Below are 21597 nucleotides of genomic sequence, written 5' to 3' on the forward strand. Positions count from 1 at the left end.
CAAGTGTGCAACAACGGGTTCATAGTAGGCTACCATTGATGCGCGAATATGGTGGCGAAATCCCTGAGCTCTCAGCATTCTGACAGGATTTGTAATTTTATCCACTAGACTGATTGAGTTCTGGAAATGATCCAGGACAGTACATTACTATCGCGCTAGGTAGGCCAATATTTGGGAATGATGGGCAAATGTGCACTCTGGTCAGCCAGCTGGTTATAAAATAAAGAAATATATAGAAATAAAAAACTATAGGGCAATCACAGACTAAATTCATCCCCTTCAGTGTTAGGTTGGAGAGTCCATGCCTCAAAAGTGTACATACAAATGCTTGCAATCATTCGTGGATTTGCCCCAATAATCCTCACAAAACACTATTTGATATTTTAATTGGTACAAAAGCATGTTAGTATGGTTGATTCTAACCTGACATTAAGCATTCCCTTTAGGTTATACAAGAGATTTGTGTTCAAGAAGAATTATGTCTAGCACCTTATCAAGTGTGGCCAACCTGACAATGCCCTGTGAACTCCCCATCAGTGGGATTCGGGCAAACTACTCTGGGTTTTGTTTTAATCTAACACTGTGACTGTTTCTCAGAAAGATGCCAGATGGGCTAGATGTTGGGCCTTGGCTCCCCCTAGTAAATAGTAGATTTGGTCTCAATCTCACGTTCCATTTTAAAGAATCCTCATCAATTTGCCTGGTGTTCTCTGATTGGAGCAGGGCAGCCTTGCGGTTCCTCTCTATGGAGCATAACATGGAGCATCTGCCAGCCGGTATGTTCCTGATGAGGAGCAAGAGGAAAAGTGCGTCTGAAACTGAGGCAGGTGCAGAAGGTTATTGCGTTTAACAACACTCAACACATGGCCATGTTAATTTGGAGAAACTGCCCGAGGCCTTGTCAAAGTTCGTTTTGAACAGATGATATCCCTACAAGCTCTCACATTCTCACGTCAGAATTAGACATTCATCCATGTTTCGCAAATGTCAAATTTCAAAGTGTTTAAGGTTAAGTTTATGCATCAGCTTCAAATTTTTAAGGTAATGTTTAAGGTTAGGCATGAACTCAGATAGGTTAAGGTAAGGGTTAAGGTTTGGGATAGGCTTAAAACAAAAATATAGAAAACAACTTTCTATCACTGGATTCAAACATGCAACTTTTGGATGCTTGAACGTAACATCGCTCACTGTTGCCCCTAGGGGCTGGTTTCCACGTCATCTCCTGACATCCTCGGACATGGATGGACGTCAGAATACTGACTTGTATCATGGGTGGCCTGCCTGCGATATCCAGCATTCAGATAGAATGGGATTGATATTTTAAAAAATGCATTAGAGATACATTATGTCTTGATTGTACAGGAGTACCACGCTCTCCACATGACATTCTATTACATTGTTTTGTCTCTGAGGTGCATTAGTTGGTGTTGGTTGCTTTGCCGACACAATGTAGCTGACAGTCACTTAATTCATTTTAATGGCCAGTATGGTACATTTGCTGTAGTGATCGTGAGCAGACTTTTATTTATCTGTATCTGAAACTGGTGCGCCATCCATTAGTGATTTGGGAGGACAGTGGCACTCTTGGCAAAGCCCAAAGGACTTTAATTACGTTTGGCCACTGGGGGGAGAATGTCTAAAATGAACAAAGGGAGATGGAGCCGGTTCTCTATAATTAGCCAGGTTCACCTTTACCACCGAATGGAGTTCACTTACTTTAATCTGAATTAAAGTAGTACAACAAAACAATATAGTGGACTACATTAGTGTCACATACTCCATTTCACATATATCAGACCTGAACGAAATCTGAGAAAACACAACGAGGAAGGATTTGCATCATTGTCAAAATCTTAATATCAACATTGACGATTAATGTAGATATATATTTCTAGCCAAAAACAAAACATGTACAGAATAACAGAAAGATAATGTTGTGCTTCATCAGAATGATACCGTAAAGGATCATAATCTGTATAATATGAATAATCTTCATGTTTTTCACTGCATGGGAAGGAGCCTGAAATTAAGAATGAGCTTTTTCCTGAGGGTTTTTCTTTTTGTAGCGGCTGCCACAGACAGCTGGTCAAAGACCTGCTAACAGGCTCTGCTTGGTTAGCGGCCAGCACTTCGTTTTGTAACCAAGAAGATTACATTGGGATTATTTGTTTTGGGTGGCTCTGATCCATCCTTAAATATTTTTATATAATGAAAACAAGGGAAAAACAAAAACAAAACACACTCCCTTCTCCAAAGCAAAACTCAAGAAATGAATTAAATGTAAATGCTGATCTCAGACAAACATGTAATTAGTAAAACATTGTTGTCATGAATTTATTCAATGTTTTTGCAAAACAGAATCATGTGTTGGTAATGTTGCTTGGTTGATGCAGATAATAGATTCTGGGATACTGGGAATTTGTTAAACTGTCTTTCATCTGTTATAATAGTTTGACCACCATTTCAATTTGAGATTTGAGTTTAAAATCTTAACAGACCGAACCAACCAACCAACCAAGTAAACAAACACACATATGCCCACACACAAAATAGTAACTGTGGTGCATGGAATTTCAGATGATGTCAAAAATCATCCTAATACTATTTTGTGGTCAAAGCATGGAACTCCAAATAGACCTATTGTCACGTTCTGACCTTAGTTCCTTTTTTATGTCTCTGTTTTGGTTTGGTCAGGGCGTGAGTTGGGGTGGGCATTCTATGTTTTTCTTTCTCTGTTTTGTTCTGTGTGTCGTATTTCTATGTGTTTGGCCTGGTATGGTTCCCAATCAGAGGCAGCTGTTTATCGTTGTCTCTGATTGAGAACCATACTTAGGTAGCGTGTTCCCACCTGGGTTTGTGGGTAGATGTTTTCTGTTTTGTGTTGCTGCACCTTACAGGACTGTTTCGTTTTCCTCTCATTGTTATTTTGTTTAGTGTTTCTGTTCTAATAAAAGTAACACGAACACTTACCACGCTGCACCTTGGTCCTCACCTTCTTCAACCCACAACGATCGTTACAGAACTACCCACCAAAAAAGGACCAAGCAGCGTGGTGAAAGGGACTCCTGGACAGGTGAGCAGCGCTATCTGGAGTATGAGACAACCTGGGAGGAGATAGAGAGGTGGTCGGTCGACCCAGGGAGAGTGCCGGAGCCCTCCTGGGCTTCTCTGGAACAGTGCGAGGAGGGATACTGGAGAAAGGACTTGGCACAGCGGCGCAAGCACGAGAGGCAACCCCAGAATTGTTTTGGGGGGGGGGGACACGGGGAGATTGGCAAAGTCAGGTAGGAGACCTGAGCCAACTCCCTGTGTGCTTACCGTGCTGAGAGAATGACCGGGCAGGCACCATGTTATGTTATGCGGTGAGGCACACGGTTTCCCCAGTGCGCGCGCATAGCCCGGTGCGCTACATCGCAGCTCCACGAATCGGCCGGGCCGGCTCAGCGCATCTGGTCTCCAGTGCGTCTCCTTGGCCCGGGTTATATGGCACCAGCCCTACGCACGGTGTCCCCGGTTCGCCAGCACAGCCCAGTGTGGTCTGTTCCAACCCGCCGCACTTGCCAGGCTACAGGGGGTATCCAGCCAGGACAGGTTGTGCAGGCTCGTTGCTCGAGACCTCCAGTGTGCCTCCACGGCCCAGTCCATTCCGGTGCCTCCTCCACACACCAAGCCTCCTGTAGGTCTCCCCAGCCTGGTGGGTCCTGTGGCAGCCCCACGCACCAGGCTGTCTCTCCTCCCTCCAGGTTCTCCCGCCTGTCCGGCGTCTCCAGAGCCGCCCTCCAGTCAGGAGCTGCCAGAGCCGCCCTCCTGTCCGGCGCCGCCAGAGCCGCCCTCCTGTCCGGCGCCGCCAGAGCCGCCCTTCACTCCAGCGCCGAGCCGCCCTTCACCTCCAGAGCCCTTCACCGCCAGAGCCGCCCTTCACTCCGGCGCCGCCAGAGCCGCCCTTCACTCCACCGCCGCCAGAGCCACCCTTCACTCCAGCGTTGACGGAGTCTCCCGCATGTCGTTTTCTGTTTTGTGTTGCTGCACCTTACAGAACTGTTTCGTTTTCATTTTACTCTCGTTATTTTGTTTAGTGTTTCTGTTCTAATAAAGGTAACATGAACACTTACCATGCTGCACCTTGGTCCTCACCTTCTTCAACCCACGACGATTGTTACACCTATCAGTTTTTAAACCCACAGTGAGGCCTCAGCTGTTTTCTCTGCTGGCTCTGCTTGGCTCTTCTAATGAGCAGGCCCATAATGCAGAGTGCTCAAGTATTCTTTAAAATATTGGCACCGCTATGAAGTGAATGTCACTTAGCTACAGTCTCCCAGCTCATTTCACTTTCTCTTCTGCACAGTGAGTGTTTGACCCTGGTGTAAAAATATGCTTTGAAGGCCGAAGCATGAGGCACGCACCACTTTACCTAAATCTTGGCTCGGACTACTAATCCCTAAAGAGAGAACTTGGAGATGGAGCCGCACGTGGTAGATGAGATCTACCAATTTTGGAATAAAATTGTGAAAAGCTGGCAGTCTGTGGCATTGAAATGGGATTTTCATTCTGTCTGTGTGATGTGGAGTTTAGCCATTGCTGCGGTGCATGAACTTTAATCCCATAAAAACTAAAGGGAACCAAAATAACAGACGTCTGCACAACGATCCTAGCTATTATGATTAGATATTAGGAACCATGAATGGCTTTGTTCCATTGCCAGATATGATGGTATCCCTTGATAATTTACACATGTGCCAGCACATGTCAAATCAAATCAATTTGCATTTGTCACATGCTTCGTAAACAACAGGTGTGGACTAACAGTGAAATGTTTACTGACGGGCCCTTCTCAACAATGCAGAGAGAAAGAAAACAGAGAAATAATAGGAAAGTAAAACACGGAATAATTAAAGTAATGAACTGTATACACATTTACATATTTACATTTAAGTCATTTAGCATAGTATACACAATGAGTAACAACTTTTCTACATACAAGGGGTACCAGTACAGAGTCAATTGTATTTATTTTTTCCTTTATTTAACTAGGCAAGTCCTTTGACTCTCCTCCCTCCCTGGCATTACTTCAGGTGGGCATTACCCGAAGGTGTAATTGTTTTGTTTTCTTATTTTCAATGACGGCCTAGGAACAGTGAACTGCATTGTTCAGGGGCAAAACGACAGATTTTTACCTTGTCGGCTCGGGGATTCAATCTTGCGACCTTTTGGTTACTAGTCCAATGCTCTAACCACTAGGATGCCTGCCGCCCCAATGTGCAGGGGTACGAGGTAATTGAGGTAGATATGTACAGTGGGGAGAACAAGTATTTGATACACTGCCTATTTTGCAGGTTTTCCTACTTACAAAGCATGTAGAGGTCTGTAATTTTTCATCATAGGTACACTATAGCTTCCAATACTCTACTCAGCAAACTGGATGCAGTTTATCACAGTGCCATCCGTTTTCTTACTAAAGCATCTTATACCACCCACCACTGCGACCTGTATGCTCTAGTCGGCTGGTCCTCGCTACATATTCGTCGCCAGACCCACTGGCTCCAGGTCATTTACAAGTCCATGCTAGGTAAAGCTCCGCCTTATCTCAGTTCACTGGTCACGATGGCAACACGCACCCGTAGCACGCGCTCCAGCAGGTGTATCTCACTGATCATCCCTAAAGCCAACACCACATTTGGCCGCCTTTCCTTCCAGTTCTATGCTGCCTGTGACTGGAACGAATTGCAAAAATCACTGAAGTTGGAGACTTTTATCTCCCTCACCAACTTTAAACATGTGCTATCTGAGCAGCTACCCGATCGCTGCAGCTGTACATAGTCTATCGGTAAATAGCCCACCCAATTTACCTACCTCATCCCCATACTGTTTTTATTGATTTACTTTTCTGCTATTTTGCACACCAGTATATCTTCCTGCACATGACCATCTGATCAGTTATCACTCCAGTGTTAATCTGCTAAATTGTAATTATTCGCCTACCTTCTCATGCCTTTTGCACACAATGTATATAGACTCTTTTTTCTTCTTCTTTTTTCTACTGTGTTATTGACTTGTTTATTGTTTACTCCATGTGTAACTCTGTGTTGTCTGTTCACACTGCTATGCTTTATCTTGGCCAGGTCGCAGTTGTAAATGAGAACTTGTTCTCAACTAGCCTACCTAGTTAATTAAAGGTGAAATAAATACATTAAATAAAAAACTTCAACTGTGAGAGACGGAATCTAAAACAAAAATCCAGAACATCGCATTGTATGATTTTTAAGTAATTAATTTGCATTTTATTGCATGACATAAGTATTTGATCACCTACCAACCAGTAAGAATTCCGGCTTACACAGACCTGTTAGTTTTTCTTTAAGAAGCCCTCCTGTTCTCCACTCATTACCTGTATTAACTGCACCTGTTTGAACTCGTTACCTGTATAAAAGACACCTGTCCACACACTCAATCAAACAGACTCCAACCTCTCCACAATGGCCAAGACCAGAGAGCTGTGTAAGGACATCAGGGATAAAATTGTAGACCTGCACAAGGCTGGGATGGGTTACAGGACAATAGGCAAGCAGCTTGGTGAGCAGGCAACAACTGTTGGCGCAATTATTATAAAATGGAAGAAGTTCAAGATGACGGTCAATCACCCTCGGTCTGGGGCTCCATGCAAGATCTCACCTCGTGGGGCATCAATGATCATGAGGAAGGTGAGGGATCAGCCCAGAACTACACGGCAGGACCTGGTCAATGACCTGAAGAGAGCTGGTACCACAGTCTCAAAGAAAACCATTAGTAACACACTACGCCGTCATGGATTAAAATCCTGCAGCGCACGCAAGGTCCCCCTGCTCAAGCCAGTGCATGTCCAGGCTCGTCTGAAGTTGGCCAATGACCATCTGGATGATCCAAAGGAGGAATGGGAGAAGGTCATGTGGTCTGATGAGACTAAACTCCACTCTAAACTCCACTCGCTGTGTTTGGAGGAAGAAGAAGGATGAGTACAACCCCAAGAACACCATCCCAACTGTGAAGCATGGAGGTGGAAACATCATTCTTTGGGGATGCTTTTCTGCAAAGGAGACAGGACGACTGCACCGTATTGAGGGGAGGATGGATGGGGCCATGTATCGCGAGATCTTGGCCAACAACCTCCTGCCCTCAGTAAGAGCATTGAAGATGGGTCGTGGCTGGGTCTTCCAGCATGACAACGACCCGAAACACACAGCCAGGGCAACTAAGGAGTGGCTCCGTAAGAAGCATCTCAAGGTCCTGGAGTGGCCTAGCCAGTGTCCAGACCTGAACCCAATAGAAAATCTTTGGAGGGAGCAGAAAGTCCGTATTGCCCAGCGACAGCCCCGAAACCTGAAGGATCTGGAGAAGGTCTGTATGGAGGAGGGGCCAAAATCCCTGCTGCAGTGTGTGCAAACCTGGTCAAGAACTACAGGAAACGTATGATCTCTGTAATTGCAAACAAAGGTTTCTGTACCAAATATTAAGTTCTGCTTTTCTGATGTATCAAATACTTATGTCATGCAATAAAAAGCAAATTAATTACTTAAAAATAATACAATGTGATTTTCTGGATATTTGTTTTAGATTCCGTCTCTCACAGTTGAAGTGTACCTATGATAAAAATTACAGACCTCTACATGCTCTGTAAGTAGGAAAACCTGCAAAATCGGCAGTGTATCAAATACTTGTTCTCCCCACTGTACATATAACTTGGAATAAAGTGACAGATAGTAAACAGTAGCAGCAGCATATGAAATGAGTACAAAAAGGGGTTGATGAACATAGTCCGGGTAGCTATTTGGTTAACTATTTAACTAACTATTTAGCAGCCTTGTGGTTTGGGGGTAGAAGCTGTACATGTCCTGTTAGCTCCAGACTTGGTGCAACGGTACTGCTTGCCGTGTGGTAGCAAAGAGAACAGTCTTTGACAATTTTCAGGGCCTTCATCTGACATCGCCTGGTATAGAGGTCCTGGATGGCAGGGAGCTCGACCCCAGTAATGTGCTGGGCCGCACACACTACCCTCTCTAGCGCCTTGCGGTCAAGCAGTTGTCATACCATGCAGCCAGTCAAGATGCTCTCAATGGTGCAGCTGTAGAACTTTTTGAGGATCTGAGAGCCCATGAAAAATATTTTCAGCCTCCATAGTGGGAAGAGGCATTGTCATGCCATCTTCCCAACTGTGTTGGTGTGTTTGGACCATGATATGGACACCGAGAAACTTGAAGTTCTCGACCCGCTGCACCCAGCCCTGCCGATGTGATTGGGGGCGTGCTTAGCCCTCCGTTTCCTCTAGTCCACAATTTTCTCCTATGTCTTGCTGACGTTGAGGGAGAGGTTGTTGTCCTGTCACCACATTGCCAGGTCTCTGACCTCCTCCCTATAGACTGTCTCATTGTCATTAGTGATGAGCTTGGAGAGCACTATGGTGTTGAACGCTGAGCTGTAGTCAATGAACAGCATTCTCACATAGGAGTTCCTTTTGTCCATGTGGGAAAGGACAATGTGGAGTGCAATAGAGATTGCGTCTGTGGATCTGTGGATCTGTTGGGGCGGTATTCGAATTGGAGTGTGTCTGGGATGATGGTGTTGATGTGATCCTTTACCAGCCTTTTAAAGCATTTCATGGCTACAGATGTGAGTGCTATGGTGTGCTACGAGATTACCTTGGCTTTCTTGGGCACAGGGACTATGGTGGTCTGCTTGAAACATGTAGGTAATACAGACTGGGTCAGGGAGAGGTTAGAAATGTCAGTGAAGACACTTTCTCTTCCGAGTGTTAGGATTAGGGCCTGGTCCGGGTTGAGCAGTATGCCCAGCGCCGCCGACTTGTTGAAGTAGAAATCCAAATCTCCAAATCAAGGTTAGTTATCGCTGTTCTGATGTTCAGAAGCTCTTTCCGGTCATATGAAACAATATCACAAACATTTGGTACAAAAAAAGTTAAGATCATCGCAAAAGAAAACCATTCAAAATGATATGTTCCAGCGCCATTCCTCCCCATGTGCAAAGCCAAAGGAGGAAGCCCCTAAGTGATATTACATCCCAAGCCTTACGGTTTAACTAGTTACCCCAAAACTAACAGCTGTCACGTGGATTTTGTGTCAAAGTCACTGATGGTATTTCAGTACAGACTAAGGTCTACCAACACTAAGATCAGTAAGTGGTTGGATGCATTCTATGCAATGATAGATTTCCCATCCAGGGCCTCAAGTCTTTGTTGTAATACAATGTGTTATCATAGATTTATTGAGAGATGATACAGAATATATCAAACAGTCAATTTAAAAATCAATGTACTGGAATTAAAATCCAGCTTCTCCTTTTATTAGCTATCTCTGCTGATAATGAAATAAAGACTACAATTGAATCTGTTGTCAAAAAATTCAAACCCTCTAGTTTAAATGCATTTCTCTGAATTGGTCAGTCACAAGTGCACACAGTTCACATCTGAATTCAAACCTAGGCATACACATATTTCAGTAGATTAGAAAAAATCTGAATGAATGTTACTCCATATACAGATACTGGACAGGGAATAAACAAAATAGATGTATAATTCTCATAACAAAATATATGGATTGGTTGTAAATTCCAAAGCTTCTACTGTGGAATTGCTGTAAAAACATGGTAAAGGAGCGGTCTTATGGATCTTGGTGTGTATATATAAACATGGAGTATATATGGTTGTTTATGATTACTTTGTTGCTCTCATAAAACAACACAATGATGTCAGATTACTTATTATTATAGTACCAGACCAGCTTAGTCAAACTGGAGATCCCATCCCATGACTCAGTCACGGGATTGGTCATATGATCAGAGCAGAGGATCCTGGGAGGTGATCTGCTTCCAGTTTTGTGGTGGGCTCAATGGTATGCACAAAAACAGGAAACAGATGTGGCCTCCCCTCCAACAGCTCTGTCAGGTCTCACTAAATATTGAACGGAAATTCAAGTAAATAGGAAATCGAATATGTTTAATGTAATGGTACCAGGATTTTGTACAGAACATAAAACTCTGTAGTAACACAATGACCATACCATTTAAGGGACTGTAGGTGAGAGTGGGGTAAGTTGTGCCAAAAGGTTAGTTTAGCCACCCCTTGTTTCTAGGATACCGTACACAAAATGAACCATGTAACCAAATATTTGGGAAGAGGTCATCTTTTCATGGAGTCTGTGAAGGAAGAAACCACATGGAAAAAGTGGTATTAAAAATGTATTGCGTTATAGGTTTCGTGATGCTTATATCTAAACCAAGTAGATCGTTTTAAGGCTGTTTTATACATTAGTTGGGGTCTCTATAAACTACAATATGAGGTCCTAAACCTAGCATGAAAGCTCTTCCTCAGCTGTGTGGGCTAATATAGTCCAAATGGTTTCTTTAAGATAAATTGCGCTATTTGGTTTTATGCATATTACGCATAGTATTTTTGCAGTTGGTCATGCATAAGAATTTAACATGCATTTTTATTGTTACAGAGCAAACATCATGTCCCAAGTATACAAACGAAAAACAAGCAAGGGTCTAGCCCCTTGAGGTTCTTGAAAGAGCAGCCAAGGAAGTGAGCGAAAGGAAGAAGTCCATTCGAGCAGCAGCAAGGGATGAAGAAAATGGACCAAATTACACTTAAGAGTTATATAGGCAAAAAAGAAAATGAACATGCACCTGTTCGAAAGAGAGGCTATGAGAGAGTAGCAGTGGCACACAAGCTCTTGTCTGACATGGGTCAGAGCTTGCTAAACAAATCAAGAATCTGGCCAACTAGTTTCATGGGCTTAGTAACCTCAGATGCAGAGAACTTGCCTACGAATTTCTAAATTGAAACAACATCCCTGTCCCAGACATTTCCTGCCCCCTTTTGAAGTCACCTCGCATTAGTGTGATTAGTCAAGTTCAAACTATGAAAAATGCCTTCCTCGGTTGAGTTTGTATTTGTATTTATTATGGAGCCCCATTAGCTGCTGCCAAGGCAGCAGGTACTCTTCCTGGGGTCCAGCAAAATTAAGGCAGTTATACAATTTGTAAAACATTACAATACATTCACAACAGATTTCACAACACATTAAGTGTGTGCCCTCAGGCCACTACTCTATTATCACATATCTACAACATAAAATCCATGAGTATGTGTGTGTACAGTGAGTATGTTATCGTGTGTGTATGCATGTGTCTGTGCCTGTGTTTTTGTTTCTTCACAGTCCCCACTGTTCAATAAGGTGTATTTTTATCTGTTTTGTAAATCTGATTTTACTGCTTTGCATCAGTTACTTGATGTGGAAGTCTTCATGAGGTGACTACCTTCATGAGGTAGTCACCTGGAATCCATTTCAATTGACAGGTGTGCCTTGTTAAAAGGTCATTTGTGGAATTTCTTTCCTTCTTAATGCCTTTGAGCCAATCAGTTATCTTGTGACAAGGTAGGGGTAGTATACAGAAGATAGCCCTATTTGGTAAAATATCAAGTCCATATTATGGCAATAACAGCTCAAATAGGCCAAGAGAAATGACTGTCCTTCTTTACCATAAGACATGAATGGGAGTCAATGTGTAACATTTCAAGGTAGGGGTGCAGTCGCAAAAACCATCAAGTGCTATGAGAAAACTGGCTCTCATGAGGACCCACACAGGAAAGGAAGACCCAGAGTTACCTCTGCTGCAGAGGATAAGTTCATTAGAGTTACCAGCCTCAGAAATTCCATCCCAAATAAATGCTTCACAGAGTTCATGTAACAGACACATCTCAACATCATCTGTTCAGAGGAGACTGTGTGAATCTGGCCATCATGGTCGAATTACTCCAAAGAAACGACTACTAATGGACACCAATAATAATAAGAGACATGCTTGGGCCAAGAAACACGAGCAATGGACATTAGACTGGCGGAAAATCGGTCTTTTGGTCTGATGAGTCCAAATTTGAGATTTCTGGTTCCAACCGCAGTGTCTTTGTGAGACAAAGAATAGGTGAGCAGATGATTTCCACATGTGTGGTTCCCACCGTGAAGCATGGAGGAGAAGGTGTGATGGTGTGGGGGTGCTTTGCTGGTGACATTGTCTGTGATTTATTTAGAATTCAAAGCACACTTAACCAGCATGGCTATCACAGCATTCTCCTGTGACTATCATTTGTTTTTCAACAGGACAATGACCCAAAACACACCTCCAGGCTGTGTAAGGACTATTGACAAAGAAGGAAAGTGATGGAGTGCTGCATCAGATGACCTGGCCTCCACAATCACCCAAACTCAACCCAATTGAGATGGTTTGGGATGAGTTGAGTGAAGCTGAGTTATGCTCAGCATATGTGGGAACTCCTTAAAGACTCTTGGAAAAGCATTCCTCGCGAAGCTGGTTGAGTGAATGGCAAGAGTGTGCAAAGCTGTCATCAAGACAAAGGGTGGTTACTTTGAGGAATCTCAAATATAAAATATATATTTTTTTTTATATATATATTTTTTAATTTGTTTAACACTTTTTTGGTTACTACATGATTCCATATGGGTTATTTAATAGTTTTGATGTTTTCACTATTATTCTACAATGTATAAAATAGTAAAAAGAAAGAGAAACCCTTAAATGAGTAGGTGTGTCCAAACTTTGACTGGTACTGTATATGTAGATTTCCTTGTTAGAAAGAATACTATATTTCTCACATTTAATTTGTTTGCTTAGCAATTTCAAAGTGAACCCTCCATTGGAATTCAAGTTAATTCAAGTATGGGCACTGTCACATAAACATGGTCAATCAGAAAATACCTAATAAAATACCAACGCCCCCCACTCCACAAACACACCAACATGCACATGCACATGCACATGCACATGCACGCACACACACACACACACACACAAACACATACACACACATCACCACATCACTATGACATGTTCTCGACCTGAGAGGGAGACTGCTGGTCGAACGATGCAGACAGTCCTGGTCTCATTATCTAGAGTGGCTGGCCCAATCAAACAGTGCCTGAAAGAGTCTTAAAGGAGCTTAAGTCTCATTCTGCTGCCCAGTGAGCTCCGGAGGGTCAAGGGCATATGCTTCAGGTGCCCAAGTCTATACCAGAGATCAGACAGATTACAAATGGTCATTGACGAATGCCTGGCTAGCTCCCTAGCACATGAATGACTCTCATACTCGAGACTCCACATGGCTTGACCTTAAACATCAACCTTCTACTTTTGAAACAGAGAGAGCTAAACATCTTTATTCTGTTATCTAGTGTTTTATGTTGAAATAATGATAATGTCTTATAAAAAATGGATTTGACTAAGAAACATGTTCTTACGATGCAAAAATTTGAGGAAATCCACTTAAACATGCATTCATTCAGCACAGGAGAACAGTTTGGGTTGAATAGGGCCCCATTTTACATGAACAAGTGTGAGTAATCAACATGCAGTTTAGTGTGTTGTTCTCATTGTTGAGTGTATGTCACGAGATGCATTCTTTTTTAAGGGGTGATTTAAGCATGTAGAGTCATGTCTGACTGCATGCACCTAACATCACGAGACAGTCTACATATACACACAGCCCTGACACATTGGCTCAGGACCACAGGGGGTTGACTAACACACGGAAGTACCCGTTCGAACTTCAGAGCAATGGTGATCATATGCAGAAGGGGGGACCATAGCATAGAATTGTTGGGATTTGCTACAGACAGTATGTCACATTCTATATAGAGAGGCCACCTTGAAACTTGTATACAGTATATATTATACTTAACCCTGATTTGAGTCACATGGGAAAATTCAACTTTGCATCCGTGTAACGGATGTGAAACGGCTAGCTATAGTCAGCGGTGGTGCGCGCGAAATAGCGTTTCAATCGGTGACATCACTTGCTCTGAGACCTTGAAGTAGTGGTTCCCGTTGCTCTGCAAGGGCCTCGGCTTTTGTGGAGCGATGGGTAACGATGCTTCGTGGGTGTCAGTTGTTAATGTGTGCAGAGGGTCCCTGGTTTGCGCCCGGGTATGTTCGAGGGGACGGTCTAAAGTTATACTGTTACATCAGCTATCCAAAGTGAAGGTCCAAAGTTATCCAAATGGCCTACAGACAACACCACCCCACTCACAGCTCATACTCTCAATTTTACCAGCATGCCTATTTACAACGTAGACTCATTCTGAAATAATAAATACTATACAAATATTTTGTTGTTTGATATATATTCACAATCGTTCACTTTCTTTATTTTCTGAATCTTCTAAATAAACAGTTAGAGGCTACTGCTTGCCTACATATTTTAATTCAGATAATCGTTATACACTTGTTATACACCTATGCGACTGAGATAAATGTGCACAGCGAATAAAGGCCTATTGCAATGTTGAATATTGACTTAAAAGTTAGAGACGCCCCTGCAATTTGACACCTGACATCATCTGGTTGGCTCCTTTAGGTGAGCGAATCCAGATGTAATTCCCCTTTGCGGAAACTTTTTCCCCTCCTAAATTTAGAGCTCCCTTTGCACTTCCTCAAACTGCAGACTATATAACTGCTCACACAGTGACCTACTTCATCGTAGGGAAACAACTGGTCAAAGGAATTCATCCGACATCTTCTCTTCAAGTCTACGACCAAGGTAGAATTTGCCAACTCCACGTTTTTTCAATTTCTTAAACCCGCAAACTTTTGATGTTGCCTTTATGTCTACATTATTTTTTCAAGCAGGCATTTTGTAGAATTATGTTCCTTAGAACTTTCAGTTTCACTTGGGATTTTGTTTCCATAAAACAATAATTACCACATCGAATTAGTTGTTAAAAATAACATTGATAATCACTGCATTTCGACAAATAGTAGACTTTGTTTGTTTTATAGTTAAAACATTGCAGAGCAGTGATGTGATTATAAGTGTACTATATTCTGTTTGCAACAAAGAATGCACGTTGGTCATGGTGTAGCCAAACATTTATCATAGAAATGAAACAGTTCTAAAGTTAACTATGAAACCTTTATAGCCTGTATAGCCTACATTAATTTATAGCACCATGAAACAATGGGAATATTAGACATTGAGTAAACCATAAGTTGCTAGCTTTATTACTGTGCAACAAAGGTATATACAGTAGCATGAAGTTCCCTATGAATGATCTGAGGAATTTCCCATAGAACAAAGAGATACTGTCTTTTGTTATGACACCTCTTAATAATAAGGCAGAGCTAGAGAAATATGAACTGAAGCCCAATGTACTTCACCTCTCTTATGGATGTTATGTTGTCAGTATGAAAGTCAACAACCATTTCTGTATTTGTACTGTAATTAGTGCCCTTCCTTGGGTTTGTCTAGACTATTAGGTGCTGCCACAATATTGAAATGTAGAAATATAATGCATAATGCAATTATCTAATTTTATTTATCAATATAATATGTATACATCAATGACTAAAGCAGCCCTTGTGTCTTTTCTCAGAATGCTGCTGTGTGGTTGTGTACTGCTGTTCTTGGGCTCAGTCCTAGCCCATCCCCTGAACGAGATGTCACTGGACACACAATGGGACTCCTGGAAGACCACCCACCTGAGAGAGTACAACGGCCTGGTGAGTGTCCGTCTTTCTGGCTGCCTGGCTACCTACTCCTCACATTTCTGCAGTGGTTTTTGTTTCAATTCTGCCCGTTCCTCTAAAGGTTGGTAATTACAGAACGATTACCTCAGCCTTGGATAACAAATACTCATGATGTTTCTTATTTGCTTTGACGGTGAAAATGCTTTTCAATATCAAAGCCATTCATCATCATGAACATCATGAACACACTATTAATATAGTGTGTCACTTATACGTATGAGAACACTGTTGTCTTTAAGTCAATAGTTTACAAACTATTGTGGAAAGCTTCTGTATGTGTTGTTGTCCCTTGAAATGTTTTGTTATTATACCTTGTAAGCAAGAAAAGCAGGAAACATGAGAACTAAATCCTCCGTTCAGAATTTCAACTTCCTTGTTTTTACAGTAAAGAGTTATCAGCCAAGCTGTTAGGAACACAAGTATTTCAGTGCTATAAGCTAACTTGACCTTACAAGACAATGTTTGGGCCTCACTGCTTCAGGATGCGTGTCCCCCACGATTTACGGTCAGCACATTCCTCAGCAGAAAACACAAGACAGCACTTTTTCCCCTACTACATCCAGCCTTGAAGCATCATTCCTCACACACTGTAATGAGTGATCGACGGCACTGTAAAGAGTTGACAATAAATATTTTCCTAACTATCTTTCACCTCCACCATTTTGTGTCTCTATGAATCAGTTCAGTTGCACTGTAGAGACTGTGAGCACAGGGACCAAAGAACACACGAATGGCCAGCTGTATGATTGATACTCGTGTTTTGTGGATGTTTTCATGGTAGGGGGAGGAGGCGATCCGTAGAACCATCTGGGAGAAGAACATGCGTCTGATCGAAGCCCACAATGAGGAGGCCGCTCTGGGCATTCACTCGTACGAGCTGGGCATGAACCACCTGGGAGACATGGTGAGTTAGTGAGCCACATCCTCTATGGGTATTTTTTGTTGTTGTTGCGTACATGGAGAAAAAGTACAAAAAAAATGGGAGGGTCTAAAAAGGATCTATGGAACTCTGTGTGAAAGCATACGTCTGGAATGATATGTCCGAGGGAAACTATTTTGTGTTTGCTGTCCTCAGTTATCCTTTCTAACTATTGTCTCCCTACTGTCCAAGGCTTATCATTTTGGGTATGTGTTTCAAATAGGGGAATGTCCCTCAAGTTGTACTTATGGTTTTATTTCACAAACAAGATCAAGCACAGAACAGAGTAGTGGCTTTTAGCTGATGCAGAGCACAGCCATCTGTGTTTTTACTCACTCAATGGCTTACTGATTCAAATGGAGGTTGTTAGGTTAGTGAACATTAAATATACCCCTAGCCGTGACTTGCATGTCAGGTTGGGTCATGAGTGATGACTGTGTTAGTATGAGACTTGAAATCCCTGAACGGGCTGTAGATTAAAATGGTAGGGAAAAACAACCTGATATATAGCAGCTTGACTTTTACTGAGTGGCTTCTATGCCACTTATTAATGCTTTGTCCATTTCTTATCCATCAGAGTACACAGAGATCAGTTCATCTGAATGTCAGTTTCACTTCTATGTTGAGATGTTCTGTAAATAAAACAAGGAAGTATAGTACTTAAAGTTTCACAGAGACTAGCAGTAACCTAACATGTTTTAGCACTCGTACGGGTATCAGGGCATGATGGGTTTAAAATTATGTAAATTGTGTCAGTTTTTATTTTATTTTTTATTTCATGATCTCCAATGGGATTAATAAGCCATTGCTTTTTTAATATGATAACTGCTGGACTATAAACATGGAACCACTTGTCCCTACTCATAGTGGGTAAATGGTTCGTAGTCTATTGCTGTGCATGCATCCTCATCCGCATCCCTCTCCTCAGACGTCAGAGGAGATAGTTGAGAAGCTGACTGGCCTCCAGGTGCCCATGAACAGGGACCGTAGCAACACCTGGATCCCTGACAACAATGTGGTGAAGCTCCCCAGGTCCATCGACTACCGCAAGAAGGGCATGGTGACCCCAGTCAAGAACCAGGTTAGAGGATGCGAACAACAACGAGCTGTCACTCAAATCCACTGTTTCCTCTAGATGTATTTCTTATTTCCTAGATTTATTGCACCAAAATGTTCAAACAAGCTTAATTGAGGCCAAAATAATGGTTTTAGGTAGAGAGCAACAGTCTAGGCGGGGTGCCATCTGAAAATGTCTTGGGGAAACACAGGGTTATAAAGAACTGATTTAATATTCCTCCTTGCTTTCAGTCAGTTTAGTCAGGCCTCTTTGTTTTCTTGAGGTAGCAAATGATCACAGTTACAGTACAGTCACGTAACCTGTCTAGGACAATAAAAACCCATGGTTTGTCTAATTGACTTAGACAAGTAAAGAATGTTTGATTATGAAAGGTAATTACTCATTATGATCTAATTGGACACTAAGGCATTATTTATTATTCATGTCAACATGGTATTTAGTTAAGTGGTACATTAAGTACCCAGGCTGAAATATGGAGTACATCTTTGCTACCAGGGAACACTAGGAGATTAGCCCTAGATTTATACCATTAATGAACATTAGGTCACTTTACATGAGCACTAATAATCTGTGGTATCAACAAAGAGCTGTCATGTTCAGGAGGGATGTGATAGTGAGGTGTGAGTGCAGTATATCTACCCTCTAGTGGTGAATATGATAACTACAGACGTTCTGAGGGCAGACGAAAAAAACATTATTTGCTGAAACGCTCTGAAAGCTTTTTTTCAATCAGGGCCTTTGACTCTCTGTCAAAGTGCACCACCTGATGGACAAATTGGAGAAGGCAGCTCTGACCCTAATGTAAATGTTTATGTCCTCTCTTTCTCAGCTCTCCTGTGGCTCCTGCTGGGCCTTCAGCTCTGCTGGGGCCCTGGAGGGCCAGCTGGCAAAGACCACAGGCAAACTGATAGACCTCAGCCCCCAGAACCTGGTGGACTGTGTCACTGAGAACAATGGCTGTGGTGGAGGCTACATGACCAACGCCTTCGAATACGTTGAGGAAAACGGAGGCATCGACACAGAGGAGACTTACCCTTACCTTGGCCAGGTAGGGGCATGGTTTGGCTGACATTGAAACAGAATGTGACTGTCGTTTTAGTTTGTTCGCCAAACTAAAACAGCTGTTTTAGTTTGTTGAAATTACATTTTCAGTCAGTGTTTTCTTACAACACGCCAGGTAAGTTGGAATGTGCTGGATGACAGTTGCAGTTTCTGATTGAGCTATCACATCAAATGCTCTTCAACCAAAACAAGCTAATAATCACATGCTGTTCACCAAAAAGTCCTAAAATGAATCTCTGAGGCCAATTCCGGGAAGTGGTGACATCCATGGTCTTATGTATTCTCCAATGGCCTAACTACAAACAGCACAAGCACTTTGCTCACTTCCATATTGTTTAGTACTTTGCTTGTATGTAAAAAACATACCACACTGGCAACTCTCTCTTTACCACTTCTGTAGTTGTTCACATTTTCCTAGGATATACAGAACACACCACTACCAAGGTGCTATGAAAGTTATTAGTAATTTGCTAGAAATGTACAGTAGCAACATAGTACCAAGACCAGCTATAGTGTAAAGTCAGTAGGCCTGATCACCAACAACGACGAGACAGCCTACAGGGAGGATATAGGCACTCTGACGGCGTGGTGCCAGGTAAACAACCTCTTCCTCAACGTTAGCAAAACAAAGGAGCTTATTGTGGACTTCAGGAGGAACCAGGCTGGACACGCCCCCATCCCCATCAATGGTGCCGCCGTGGAGACGGTCTGCTGTGGAGACGGCCGTCTCAGAGAAGCTGAAATGGTCTAACCACACGTACTCCGTAGTGAAGAAGGCAGCGACTCTTCAACCTCAGGATGCTGAAGAAATTTGGCATGTCCTCGAGGGCCCTCACAGGGTTGCATCACAGCCTGGTACGGCAACTACGTGCAGCCGAACGCACCATTGGGTGCACACTGCCTGCCCTACAGGACATCTAGAACACCAGGTGTCACAGGAAAGCCATGAAGATCATTGGGGATCCCAGCCATCCAAACCATGCCCAGGAGCATCATGGCAAAAACTGAAAGACTGGCCTATAGTTTCTACCCTCAGTACATCAGGCTGCTGAACAGCCACCACTAGTCAGCTATCTGCTCCCCCCTCCCCCCTACTATTCCCCCTATGGACATCCCCCCGCTACTCCCCGCAAATGGACATCCCCCCACATCTTCAATTCTCACTTATCTTACCTGCTACTCTCCCTATGGACATTCTTTCTCCTGCTGTTCCCCCACCCCCCAATGTATTTTACTCTGCCCCCACCCCAACATTCATCACTGTTGCAGTTGTTAATATGTTTATTATTACTTTTTGGTTTTGATTCCACTCAATGATCATACTGCTGCTCCCCCTGTGGTCATTCTACCCCACCCCCCAACAGTCTTTACTCTGCCTCCACCCCAATGACCATGTATTTATTCACCACTGCCACAGTTGTTATTATGTATATAGTGCTATTTCTATTTCTATTGTTTTTATTACCATTTTCATAATTTTATTTCACTTAGTCCTGCATGTTGGACCTCGAAGCCTAAGATGTTCACTCTACCCTGCAATCACCCCTGCAATCCTGTACATGTGCCCATTAAGCGATCGGAATCTGAATCATAAATAAACCAATCCATGTCTACCACTCTGTCTACAGGATGAGCAGTGTGCCTACAACGCGTCTGGCATGGGTGCTCAGTGTCGCGGGTTCAAGGAGATCCCTGAGGGAGACGAGTGGGCACTGACCAAGGCTGTAGTCAAAGTGGGGCCTGTGTCTGTGGGCATTGATGCCACCCTCTCCACCTTCCAATTCTACCAGAGAGGTGAGTGACATTCTGCCTCCAAGTACCATGGACAGAAGAATCAACCACGTGTAGTGGTCTAACACACGACACATGCCAGTAGACTCCTAAAGCACTTCTCTTAAAGCTTATTGAAGGTCATTCCTTTACACTGTCATCTACTCAGGCGTGTACTACGACCCCAACTGCAACAAGGATGACATCAACCACGCCGTGCTTGCAGTGGGCTATGGACAAACTGCCAAGGGCGTGAAATTCTGGATCGTCAAGAACAGGTGGGTCACAATGCACTGGGCTTATTCAATGGCATCAGGTAATACGTTACACACGGTTGACTTGAAATGTATTTTTTCAAAACCACGATTCATCCTCTTTATTCTCTCTCTCTCTCTCTCTCTCTCTCTCTCGCTCTCCCCCTCTCTAACAGCTGGAGCGAGAGCTGGGGCAAACAGGGCTACATCATGATGGCACGTAACCGCGGGAATGCGTGTGGCATTGCCAACCTGGCCAGTTACCCCATCATGTGAACACCAAGCGGCGGAGTGCACCATGGAGGCAGGGAAGCCAAACCACATATCAATGACTACACACGATACAGAAAATAACACTATGTTTCTGGAATAGCACATTCATATACTCTGGAAGTTTGAGTATCCCAGAGTTTTTTTTGCAACCTACTCAAGTCTTACTGTTATATCTTCAAATTGCCAGACTTCAATTGTAGTCTGATCTACAGTGGAACAACTATGATTGTGATGAGGAATCTGTGTAGTGCACAGCACTTTGCATAGGTTGTATTCAGTGTGTCAGGTCAGGTAACATTGCTGTGCAATGGGAGTTTTGTCTCACTTTCCTGTCAATGCAAAAAGGTATTAAACTTAGTAAATGTAAGTGTGTGTCGATCAAGATTGCTCCCGGTGGGTTTTTCTTTGAATGATGTTGACTTTTATTTTATTGTTCAGCACTTTTACACCAAAATCTGATGATTGAATTGTAACATTGCTTTCTATGAAATGGAATAAAAGTTGATTAATTTGAAATGTGAGTGTATGTGCCTGTACATTTCCCCATTGAAGGGAAGAGATGTGAAAAAAAGACCAACAGAAAAAGGAAGATTAAGGTTCCTGAGGTTTTTCAGCGATGTTAATAAGTATCTCAAATCAACAATCATTCAGTG

At 42.8% G+C, this 21597-nt stretch overlaps 1 protein-coding gene across 1 annotated transcript; it reads left to right on the forward strand.

Moving 5' to 3' along the window:
• The first annotated feature begins 14434 nt into the window (after positions 1-14434).
• Positions 14435-21460, forward strand: ctsk (cathepsin K). The gene is made up of 8 exons (XM_035745986.2): positions 14435-14602; positions 15435-15561; positions 16370-16492; positions 17436-17588; positions 18415-18633; positions 20276-20441; positions 20587-20695; positions 20848-21460. The coding sequence occupies exons 2-8, from the start codon at positions 15436-15438 to the stop codon at positions 20945-20947; spliced, it is 996 nt and encodes a 331-aa protein (XP_035601879.1). The 5' UTR covers positions 14435-14602; position 15435; the 3' UTR covers positions 20948-21460.
• The last annotated feature ends 137 nt before the right edge of the window (positions 21461-21597 follow it).

This window comes from Oncorhynchus keta, chromosome 31 (genome assembly GCF_023373465.1).
Source record: "Oncorhynchus keta strain PuntledgeMale-10-30-2019 chromosome 31, Oket_V2, whole genome shotgun sequence".
Classification (NCBI taxonomy): domain Eukaryota; kingdom Metazoa; phylum Chordata; class Actinopteri; order Salmoniformes; family Salmonidae; genus Oncorhynchus; species Oncorhynchus keta.